Below are 11,471 nucleotides of genomic sequence, written 5' to 3'. Positions count from 1 at the left end.
CCCGTTGGGAGGCCAGAGCCCATCTGGGCTCCCTTCCATTCTCCTAGCCAGCTCCAAACTGAAACTCTCTCCAGCCACTCAGCCTCCCACTGCCTTTGTCCAATTTCCTGGGCAGAGGTGTCACCTGGCCTCCAACCCCTTTCCTGGGTTCTCCTGTTACATGCTCAGGTATTCTCCCTCAGTGAAAGCCTCCCATCCGCAATGCAGCCAGTCCCAGCAAAACTCCCCTGCAACCTTCCCAGGTCAGTATTCAAAGAGCACACTAAGAACATTCCCACTTCGTCACACGGGGACTCTGAAGAAGATGTGAAGATCATCGTGTCTTGTCTTGGGGCTCTTTTGCTTTTGTTGATACTCCAGTGTCCTGACTGTAAACACAGGGCCTATCTGGGCCCAGAGATGTTGCTTGTTCTCACTCTTGACTGAGTTAAATGAGGCCCCTCCCATGGTGGGTGATGCTTCATCTGGCTGGCTGTAATATTCTACCCTTTACACCCCTCCTAAAGGACACCATGGAAGCCTCTGCCAGTCACCATCACGAACAGCTACTTCACTGCTTTCAGCAAACACCAGGCTGACCCCTCCTTTGGTGACCTGTCAAGGAGCTGGGCAGACATAGGTGTAACATGGCTGCCTGGGCATGCCTCTGCCACATGCCTCTGCCACATTAAAGTTGGGGTGGCCACATACACAGTGCCCCCCACCCCATGGCTGCTTTTCTTGCTTGGCTCCTCTCTTCCAGACCTTCTGCATGTGAGTTAATTAAAGCAGCTTAGACCCCCTGCCATTTAGTGAGCCAAATGCAGAGGTGAAGTGTAAATGCCTGAGTGTCACATGCTGCTCCATGGGCCTGGGTCTAAGAGGAAGGGAGTTGTTCTCACTCCGTGCAAAGGGGCCAGAGGAAAGTATAAGTGACAGGAGCTCTGACCCTCTCTGGACTGTCCTGCACTCACTCTGCCTTGGGCCCACAAACTAAGTCTCATCTGCTGTTGGACTGGGCTCCAAACAGAGGGAGTGTCCATGCCCACTTGTCACTGTGGGCCTGTCTATGCCACAAGCACAACTGCCTCAGACACCCTTGGCCAGCCCCATGCAAACAGCGCTGAGATGGGCTGCACAGCAGCTTGTTTATTTCACAACAGGGTGACGTGTCAGCCACACAAGTGTGTCACACCTACCAGCCCACCCATCTGGGCCTGCCAGTGCATGCTGGGAAAATCTGGGCGGTTGCCCCAGGGTACCTGGGGGGAAGGAGGAGGAGTGTCTGGAGGCCACGCAGGCATTGGCACCCATAGTGCACTGTGTGCTGCAGTGCCAGCACTTGCTGAGCTGCTCACAGCTGGGGCCACCTGCCAACCTCGGCGAAACCCTTCGTTGGCATGGTTACTATCCCCGTCCCAGCCTGCGTGGTCTCCAGCCATGTCACTGCCACGTGGGACACAGGAGTCTGAGTCCCACTAGTCACCCTGCTGCCCACACATGGGGCCAGATGGGGCTCATGACGGGGCCGTGACCCTTTGGTCCCTGCCAGCCAAGGTCTGCACCAACAACTGCTGCATCTGTCACCTTGCCATGGACCCCATCCCCTTCTGCCAGTCTGCCAGGGACTCGCAGTGGGGACGCAGATCCGGGGGCAGGCAGAGGTGGGAACATTTTCCCAAGGGAAGGACTTTCCTTTGAGACAAAGATATTAACACACACACACAAAACCAAATCAAGGTCCTTTGGGGAGCAGGATCTGGGGGGGACGCTGGGAGGGAGGGAGCTGGGTTGGGGGATTGGGGGGACCTGGGAGGGAGGATTGGGGGAGCTGGATTGGGAGATTGGGGGGAGCTGGGATAGGGAGAGCTGGGATGGGGGATTGAGGGAGCTGGGAGGGAAGACTGGAGGGAGCTGGGTTGGGGATTGTGGGGAGCTGGGATAGGGAGAGCTGGGATGGGGGATTGGGGGAGCTGGGAGGGAGGATTGGGGGGAGCTGGATTGGGAGATTGGGGGGAGCTGCGATGAGGTGGGGAAGCTGGATCGGCAGCAGCTGGATCATGAGGTTCAGGGGAGCTGGGTTGGAGGAACTTGGATCGGGACATTGCAGGGGAGCTGGGCTGGGGATTTTCCTCCGAACTTCCCGCAGAGCCAGACCCCGGGCACACTGCCGGGCCGCACGGTCTTTGCCCGCCATTCCCCTGCTCGGTCCCAGCACTCGGGGCACTTTTCCTTCCTTCATTTGCCATATTTGGGTGTCGCATTCCCAAGATCGATTGGCCATTGTAAGTCACGTGGTGGCCCCCCAAAAACAACTTTCACTTTCAGCCCCCCCTGGGGACACACTAACGGGTGCCCGGTGCCACAGAGCTCTGCCGCCAGCCGGGCCGCCCGCGCCCTGGGTGGTGTGAAATCCCCGGGCAGCTGGGGGTGCCCCCGCGCTGCTGTGCCCCAGGCCGGGGGACTCCGTGCGAGTAAGAGCGAGCTGAGGCTGCACGCGGTGCCCGGAGAGCCCAGCTGGTGCCCACAGGCCAGTGGCTTCCCTTACCCAGGCTCAGAGATGAGGCTCCGCCAGCCCCTAGCCGGGAGCGGCCACGTGGCTGGGCCGGAGTGGCGGCGCCCGAGGGCTGAGGGGCCAGGCACTGCCTGGGCCGGGCTCTCCCCGAGGGCTCCAGAAGCGGCGCCCCAGGTCTGGCTCTCGCTCTCCAGCCCTGCAGCGGCGGCCTTCTCCCTTCCCCCTCCCCGACCGCCCCGGACCCCTGCCCTGCCGTGCCTCGCCTGGCCCAGCGCTCTGCTCCCAGGCGCTGTTCACTGCGGAGCACCCGAGCCCCGCCTGCAACCGGCGAAGCACAGAACTGCCTCGCCCCGCCACAGCCCGGCCTGGCAGCTGCCACCTCTACGGAGCCCACGTGGGCTGACCGCGACCTGACCTCCCAGGCACCTTCCCCGGTGTCAGGGGCGCGCAGGTGCGCGGGGAGGAGCCGCCCAGCAGCTCGGATGCTGCAGGGGCCGCGAGCAAGGCGGCCGGCGCAGGAGCGGGGCGAGGGCACTAGATGGCAGCAGCAGTAGGCGCTACGGCCGACCGGGGCCCCGCCGAGAGGGGGGCGAGCGCCCGGCGGGAGAACAGCTGCACCTGGCCTGAGCGATGAGCCCAAGGTAGGTGCCGGGAAAGCAGCCGACTCCCGACCAGCGCGGGGGCAGATGCCAGGCCGCCACGGGGACAGCAGCCGGGGACTCGGAAGCCCGACACCGCCGGGAGCCACATCCCGGACTAAAAGGGGAGCCCAGCCCAGACCCCGACCCCGTCCCCTGGCGGGACAGATCCCAGGCGCCCTTCGGCCCGTCCTGTGCGGTTAGCGCCTTTCTCCGCAGCTGGAAAGGCCCCGCGGCGGGAGCAGGAAACCGGGGGGAACCCGCCCCTCCACGGCACCCGAGAGACTCACCCAGGCATCCGGGACGGGAGCCGGGCTCCGGGGCTCGCTTGGGCGCTCTCCCTCCGTGGGAGTCGGGGCTGGAGGGGAAGGGGCCGCCCAGGGAGCAGTGCGCGGACCTGGCGCTGCTCCTTCCATCTTCCCAACGGGCCCCTCACAGCCCCGCGGCCCGGGCCGCCCCCCACACAGGCAGGCAGAAGAAGCGGGTTAAATTCCCGCGCGGGGCGGACGCTTAGGGGGCGGGATCCGGGCAGGCCGGTGGCGGAGGCAAGCGGGGCTTTTCCTTCCCGCCGCGGGCAGTGGTCCCCGGGCCAGCTCCGTGGGGAGCCGTCCAGGGCCCCGCTCCTCCCCCTGCTGCCGGGGCCCGCTCGCCCGGCCCCTCCCGGGGAGGAGGAAATCAGCTGCTGTCCCTTTAACAGGCGCTGGCGCTGAGCGGAGTTCAGGCCGGGGTCAGGGGGAGTTCGCAGCCCGGCCGTTACCTTTGCGCCTAGCCGTGCGCCGGCGGCACATGCTGCCTCCTGCGCTGCGCCCCGGAGCGGCCGCCGGGCCTGGCACGCAGGGCGCAGCGAGCGCCGAGAGAGGCAGCGCCTTGGCAGCACAGCCCGTGGAGCTGGCATGGGCCGGAGGCGCCGGCTGGCGGCGGAGAGCTCGCGGCGGAGACCCAGGGGCTGAGGTTGCTGCTCACGGGAGATGAGAGTCCGCAGAGACCTCGGCTGGCTGGCGGAAGCGACGGAGCCCCCAGGTACCGCGGGGCGAGGCGGGGCGGGAGGGCGCCGGTGCCAGGGGCTTCTGTCCGTGCCCCTGGAGCAGGGCGGGCGCTCACCTGGCTGGGGCGCCCCTCTCATCCTGCAGTGCAGCACGGACCGGGAAAGGGGCGGCCCGGGCCCACGGCTGGGTCCCTCCCGGGACGCGACCGCACAAAGCCGGGCAGGCGGCGCCGGAGCAGCCCGAGGCAGCGGGCGCTTTGCAGGGAACAGGGAGCGCAGACCCGGGCGCCTGGCTCAGAGACCAGAGGAGGGAGGGTCGGTCCCTGCCGGGGCTGGCAAAGCGGCCGGAGGTGCTGGAACTCGGGTGCTGCGGGCGCTGCCACCCCGCGGCTTGAAGTGGCTTTATCAGCACCAGGGTCAGTTGGGTTCCCTGACTCGCAGCACCCCGGCTATCCGCGTTGTTCCGGCGTCCTGCACGCGCCGCAGCCAGATCCTGCGAGGGGAGTTGAGGGCGAGGATCCTTGGAGCCAGTGCTGGGCCTCCGCGTGTCCCTGGCCCCAGAGCCAGCAGGGCCCCAGGGGTTCTCGCCCAGGTTGGGGCCGGGCCCTGCCCTCGGTGGTCGCGGCTCCCCGACAAGCCCATGGACGGGAGTCCCGCGGGCGACTCTCGCTGGCGGCCAGCAGAGCCGGCCTGCGACTTCCCCACGCGGGACTGCAGGAAGGGACCGATTCCCGCGGGCCGACAGCGGGTCCCGCCGGGGCTGAGTCGGGCCGCGGCTGCCTGCGGGCGGGGTGTGGCCCCTAGGCCGGTCTCTCTTCTCCAGCCCCTTTGCTCCGCTCCCCGGCTCCGCTCCAGTCCCAAGCACAGAGGTGCCGGACCCAGACCCGCGGGGGTACATTGGAGGTGGTTTCCATCCTGCACAGGGGTTCATGGCTCCCAGCGCCCCGTGAAACATCCGTCCGGCGCCTCTGCCCAGAGATGCTGTAAAATGGAGAAGTTTGGCTCCCGGCGGGTGTCGGCTCCACCTCGCCGGCCCTCGGGCTCTCCCTGCCCGATCCCAGAGGGCCCTGGCGCACCCACGGTCCCTTCGCCTCCCAGGGGAGCCACCGCCTCGCTCTCCCCGCCGCAGCAACTGCGCCAGCCGAGACCCCGCTCGCTGCGGGCCGAGCTCCTCCCGGCCCGGCCCGTGTCTAGGGCTCCGGCCATCCCAGTCCCAGGCCAGGCCTCGCCTCCCCGGCCAGCAGCGCCTTCCCCTTCCTTGCCCCGGCTCTCTCGAGTCGCCCCCGCAGCCGCATCCCCGCGCCGTGCGGCCTGTCCCGGCCTGGGTCCGAGGAAAGGGGCCCCTCTCCCCCGGGGCCGCTTGGTCTCCCCAGCAACCCAGGCCGGGCTGGGGCGAGTCGGGGAAGCACCGGTCAGCGGGTGCGCCTATGGCGGGGAGGGGGTAGGGTGGAGGCAGAGGTGGCCTGGCCGGGGAGCTGCAGGTGGCCTGGCCCCTCCGCCCCCCGCTCAGGTGGGGCCGGGCTCGCAGGCGGCGCTGGAAGCGGAGGGAGTGATGTCACCTTCTCCCGGCGCAGACAGGGGCTTTGCCCCCTCCCCCGCCTGGCCGCGCAGAGAAGCCCCGATATAAGGGGTGGCACAAGGCAGGCGGCAGCCAGTGCGCAGAGGAGGCGGCCCCGGCTCCCCGGCAGGACTCGCCCTCGCCTCGCCAGGTAGCGGCTGGGCCCTGGCAGCTCCGCATCCCGGGGCTGGGGCTTCCAGCTGCGGCCGGCGGCGCGGCGCCCTAGCCCCCGCCCCGTCTAAGTAGCGCAGCTCTGAGAGCGCAACTGCCCCGGCTTCGCCTCGGCTCCCATTCGCAGCCGGCGGGGAGCCGCGAAGGGCTCAGCGAGGCCGGGCGCTAGCAGGGGCGGCCGCCGAGCCGATCCCAGCCGAGCTGAGCCGACGCGGGTCTTGGCGGTGGGAGCCGGCCTCCTGCAGCCTCGCCGGGCCCTTGGGGCGGGCGCGTGTGGAGCCGGCGGCCCGAGGTCCCCGCTGCCCAGGCTGGGGGCTCCCGCGCCGAGGGAGGGCGGCAGGTCGGACGGCGGGGCCCGGCTCCCTCCCCGGGCAGCGCGGCCGCTGCATTCCAAGGGCCTTGCGCAGCGGGCGGGGATGTTTTGCCTAAATTAGGCCGCGCGCTGGGCCGGGCCGGCAGCCAGCCTGGCGCCCCTCACCGTGTGTCTCTTGCAGGTGGCGGGGGGAGCCCCATGCTGGAGGCCATGGAGATGCCGAGCCACTCGAGGCAGCTGCTCCTGCAGCTCAACACGCAGCGGGCCAAGGGCTTCCTATGCGACGTGATCATCGTGGTGCAGAACGCGCTGTTCCGGGCGCACAAGAACATCCTGGCGGCCAGCAGCGCCTACCTGAAGTCGCTGGTGGTGCACGACAACCTGCTCAACCTGGACCACGAGATGGTGAGCCCGGGGGTCTTCCGCCTGGTGCTGGACTTCATCTACACCGGCCGCCTGGGCGAGTGCGAGCCCGGGGAGCAGGGCCTAGGCGCGGTGCTGGCGGCCGCCAGCTACTTGCAGGTGCCGGCCCTGGTGGCTCTGTGCAAGAAGAAACTGAAGCGGACGGGCAAGTACTGCCACCTGAGAGGCGGCTACAGCCCCTACGGCAAGATGGCCAGGGGGCTGCGGGCTGCCACCCCCGTCATCCAGACCTGCTACTCGGGTGCCCCCCGGCCTGTGGACATGCAGCCTGGCGAGCCCCACAACCCCCTCAGCACGCAGTGCGGGGAGCTCTATGCCTCTGCCTCCCAGGGCACCGCCCTGCACCAGCCTGGGCTGTGCCCACCCGAGAGGCACTGCTCCCCCCCCTGCGGCCTGGACCTCTCCAAAAAGAGCCCCACCAGCCCTTCCTCCCAGCTGCTGCCCACAGACAGACTCCACCCGGGGGACAGCAGGGAGCCCTTGCTGCCCCCCGGGCACGACAGCCCCCCGGGCAGCACTTCCCTGCTGGTCAACCACAGCTCTGCCTACAAAGAGCCACCCCAGGTGGGTGAAGGCGTGATCCACCCTGCGGAGCGCTTCCGTGGCAGCCCGCCCTGTGCCGAGCCCCTTGCCCGGGCCGAAGGCCGCAACTTCCTGTACCGCTGGATGAAGCACGAGACCCCGGGCAGCTACCTGGAGGAGTGTGAGGCGGAGAAGGAGCCTGAGCAGGAGGAGAAAGCCGAGTCGCCCCCACAGTCCCGCTACCCCAGCATCGAGAGCAACGAGCTGGAGAATGACAACAGCACCAGCGAGGACACGGGCAGCAGCGAGGGCCCATCCCCCGGGGGCACCCTGGGCCCCTACTGCAGCCACCTGGCCTATGAGCCTGAGAGCCTGGGGGACAACCTGTACGTGTGCATCCCCTGCGGCAAAGGCTTCCCCAGCTCGGAGCAGCTCAACGCCCACGTGGAGGCCCACACCGAGGAGGAGCTGTACCACAAGGCGGCCTCGGAGCAGGCCGGCCCCTTCCTGGACAAAGGTGGCCAGAGCCTGGGTGACATCATCCGGCCCTACCGCTGCTCCTCCTGCGACAAGGCCTACAAGGACCCGGCCACGCTGCGGCAGCACGAGAAGACGCACTGGCTCACGCGGCCCTACCCCTGCACCATCTGCGGCAAGAAGTTCACGCAGCGCGGCACCATGACGCGGCACATGCGCAGCCACCTGGGCCTTAAGCCCTTCGCCTGCGACGCCTGTGGCATGCGCTTCACCCGGCAGTACCGGCTCACCGAGCACATGCGCATCCACTCGGGCGAGAAGCCCTACGAGTGCCAGGTGTGCGGCGGCAAGTTCGCCCAGCAGCGCAACCTCATCAGCCACATGAAGATGCACGTGGCCGGGCCCGACGGCAAGTCCAAGCTGGACTTCCCTGAGAGCGTCTTCGCCATGGCGCGGCTCACGGCCGACCAGCTGGGCCTCAAGCAGGAGAAAGCGGCCGAGCTGCTGTCGCACACCTCACACTTCCTCAGCGACCCCAAGGGCCTGGAGAGCCTGTACCCGCTGGCCCGGTTCACAGCCGAGCACCTGGGGCTGAGCCAGGAGAAGGCAGCCGAGATGCTGGGGCCAGCCTCACACCTGCACAGCGAAGGGGGCCGGAGCATAGAGTGCTATTCTCCCACCTAACAGGGCATCCCTGGCACCACAGGGCTGTCCACTCCAGCCACAGCCAAAGAGCCCACACGGCCATGGGGTCTGCAGAGCCCATGGCCCCTTCCCCAGATGGACTTTCTGTAGCATTTGGGGAGTGGTAAGTTTTCTTCCCGAAAATGTGCAGTGGCTGAATGTTTCTTCCAGCCTCCATCCAATGGGCAAAGGCCAGAACAGCCAAAAAGGGGGTGGGGTGAGCCCCTGGCAAAGGGCACTGGGCAGCAGCTCTCTCCACCTGCTCACTCAGCCTGGTGTGAGGGGAGCAGCAAAAGGGTTTGATCTTCTGAGGCCTCTGCAGGAATCTCTACACCTTGGCCCAGCAAACCCTGCCCAGAGCCTGGCCTGGTGCATGCCTCCTGCTACAGAACCCTGGTTGGGGCAGCTCCTCTCCCAGCTGTGACTGCAGCTGGGCCTGGCTCCCAAAGATCTTCCTGGGCCCACCTCACTGAGCAGAAACCAAACCAACCACCTGAGGAGGAGACCCAGTCCCCACACCCTCGCTGTACTCAGGGATGGCCCCAGTGTCCTGCCTGACCCAGGCCAGGCCCAGCTGCCTCAGAGGAGAATTCCTGCGCTGGGCGATTCCTGAGGAACCTAAGCCCAGAGTTTCCCCCACCCTTCCCCAGGCGCTGGTGGGAGGGAGCGTGGATCTGGGGCCCAGGTGGCCCTAAACTGAGCCCCTGGGATGCATCCCTCCCCACCCTCCAGTCTCTGCTCTGTGGGATCTCAGGTGGGGACCTTGCTGCTGTTTCTCTAGGGGTCTCTGCTGGGAGGTGGGCCGGAAGCATGAGGACATGGGAGCAGTTTGTTAAACCCCAACTGAGCTTTCCCAGGGGTGGGCCCCCCTCCTGCCTTACTAGGCTGCAGCGGGAGGCCTGCCCCCTCCCATGGCTGGTGCCCAGGCAGAGCAGGGCTCCAGGCCACAGAGCATGCAGGCAGGGGGCCGGGCTGCTCTCCTTGTACCAAAGGGCTTTGTCCCTGCGCTAGGGCATCTCCCCGTCCCCCAAACAGGTCTGGTGGGAGGCCCCCTCCCCTCTGCTCCCCAGAGGCTCAGTCCTGGCCCAGGAGCTTGTGACAAAGACAAGATCACCCAGTCACCTGCTTTGTGGTGCCAGGGAGAGGAAGCAGCTGCCTTGCTCGGCACCGCTGGGCAGCAGGGCTCTGCCATGCTCCGGCAGGTGAAGCCCGCTGGGGGCAGTGCAGGGGCCAATGACACTGATGGGGTGAGCAGGTAGGTCTCTGGCCTGGTGGCCAATGGGGACAGGTGCTGCATGCAGGTGCCCCCTTGCCCTGCCTGATAGCGCACTGAGCTCAGGCCGGCCGGGCTGCACTGGGCAGGCAGATCCTCCCTGCACTCCTGGGTTAATGGGGCACAAGAGCCAGGTGCTGCCACTCCCGGAGCCCTGCTTGGGGCCTTCCTTGCTCTGTCCAGACTGGGCCACCAGAGCCATAGAGGCTGGGCTGAGGGCCCTGGCCTGAGGGACCCAGGGCGAGGTCCCATCCCACCCCCGTCTGGCCTGCAGGATAATGTGAAGCTCTTTTCCCTGCCTTACTCTTTTCTCCTTTGCACACGAGGCCGAGGCAGCCACCCCACGCTGCCTGCTCCTGGCCTCCAGCCAACTGTGCCTTTAGCCTGACCGGCTGCTCCTCCAAGGGGGCTTGGGGCCAACTGTCCATGCTGCCGGCTCAGGTGCCTCTGGGTAGCAGACTCAGGACACTGACCCTGCCTCCCCTTTCCAGCTGTGCAGGAACTTGAGCACCAAATGGGCTCCCCAGGCAATGAAGGGCTTGGCTAGGGCCAGGAATCCCAGGCCAGAGTCTGACCCAGGCTGCCCTGCCCCCTTGCAGCCATCAGGGCAAAGCTGCAGCAGCTGCCACCAAAGCGCAGGGGGAGGGGATGTATCCAGTGCATGGATCCAGGTCTCCCTGCCCCCTCCCACTTTGTATATTCTTCTGGTTTGTACACGGGCGTTTTATCTCGTCCTTTTCTATACTCAAGACCAAATGAGCAATAAAGTGACATTAACAGGGGAGGTCTCGGCTCCTTCTTTTGGTCTGGATGGGCCCAGCCTGGGGCCGGGGCCTGGCAAACTCCACTCCTGAGGGGGTGACCTGGGACTGGGCAGTCAGGTGCTGGGCCAGCCTGGGGAGGGTTGAGGATGACGAGGGACGTGGCTCCACAGCCCAGCTGTGGGGCTAGTGGCTGCTTTAAGGCGTGCAGTCTGGGGGAGTTTCCACCCTGACTCCAGGCCCCTCCTGGGGCACCAGCAAGGGTCCCTTGGGGCAGAGGTGCTGCCGTAAAGGGTAGCCCTGGGACTCGAAGCCAGAGCTGTGGTGGGTGTTTCTGCTGCAGTCCAGCGGCGGGGGGGGGGGGGTGACAGGCTCCCCCACAGGAAGACTAGCGGCGGGGAGGGGGGGAATAATGGACTATTCACTGCTGTGGCACAAGCAGGAATTCTGGGCTGGCTGCAGGACGCTGGAGCAGATGCTCTGCTCTGAGCTGTGCAGGGGGTGGGCTGGCTGGGCACCATGGTCCCTTGCTGGCCTCTTTGAAGTCAATAGCAAAACTCCTTCGGGGTCTCTTGGGAGGCTCCTGGCCCGGCTGGGAAAGGGGGGCCCGGCTCCATTCCACCCCCAAACTCGGCAGCGGTTCCCAGGGCTGGAGCGGCTGCCGGGCCCAGCTCGGGCTGCAGGCCCGTGAGCCCCGATTCCCACCCCAGCTGGGAAAAGAACAGAACGAGGCAGCCCAGAGAAGCATTTGGTAGGAAAAACTTTTAAAGAAAACATCTTAACAAAGCAACACAACCCCAGCTAAGGGTCGGGGCCCAGGCTCCGCCCCACCTCCTGGGCACCAGGTGAAGCAAAGAACAAGAGAGTCACCCCAGAGCCAAAGGGCAGGGCTGGAGCACAGCCAGCACCCAGCCACCGGGAGCAGCCAGCAGCCCTGGGGGGAGCGGGGCCCCAGAGCGATAGACCGCCGGAAGCCACATCCCGGACTAAAAGGGGAGCCCAGCCCAGACCCCGACCCCGTCCCCTGGCGGGACAGATCCCAGGCGCCCTTCGGCCCATCCTGTGCGGTTAGCGCCTTTCTCCGCAGCTGGAAAGGCCCCGCGGCGGGAGCAGGAAACCGGGGGGAACCTGCCCCTCCACGGCACCCGAGAGACTCACCCAGGCATCCGGGA

General features: G+C 66.8%; 1 protein-coding gene across 1 annotated transcript; it reads left to right on the top strand.

Annotated features, from left to right (window-relative positions):
• The first annotated feature begins 3,717 nt into the window (after positions 1–3,717).
• On the top strand, positions 3,718–10,317 carry LOC127037266 (hypermethylated in cancer 1 protein-like). Its single transcript, XM_050928742.1, is given in 4 exon segments — positions 3,718–4,053; positions 4,055–4,152; positions 6,341–6,422; positions 6,424–10,317. Coding segments are annotated over 4 exon segments (2,157 nt in total). The 5' UTR covers positions 3,718–3,918; the 3' UTR covers positions 8,266–10,317.
• The last annotated feature ends 1,154 nt before the right edge of the window (positions 10,318–11,471 follow it).

The sequence above is a fragment of the Gopherus flavomarginatus genome, chromosome 19, assembly GCF_025201925.1.
Source record: "Gopherus flavomarginatus isolate rGopFla2 chromosome 19, rGopFla2.mat.asm, whole genome shotgun sequence".
NCBI lineage: Eukaryota > Metazoa > Chordata > Testudines > Testudinidae > Gopherus > Gopherus flavomarginatus.
The sequence above is the reverse complement of the archived record's forward strand: the minus strand, read 5'-3'. Positions and strand labels throughout refer to the sequence as shown.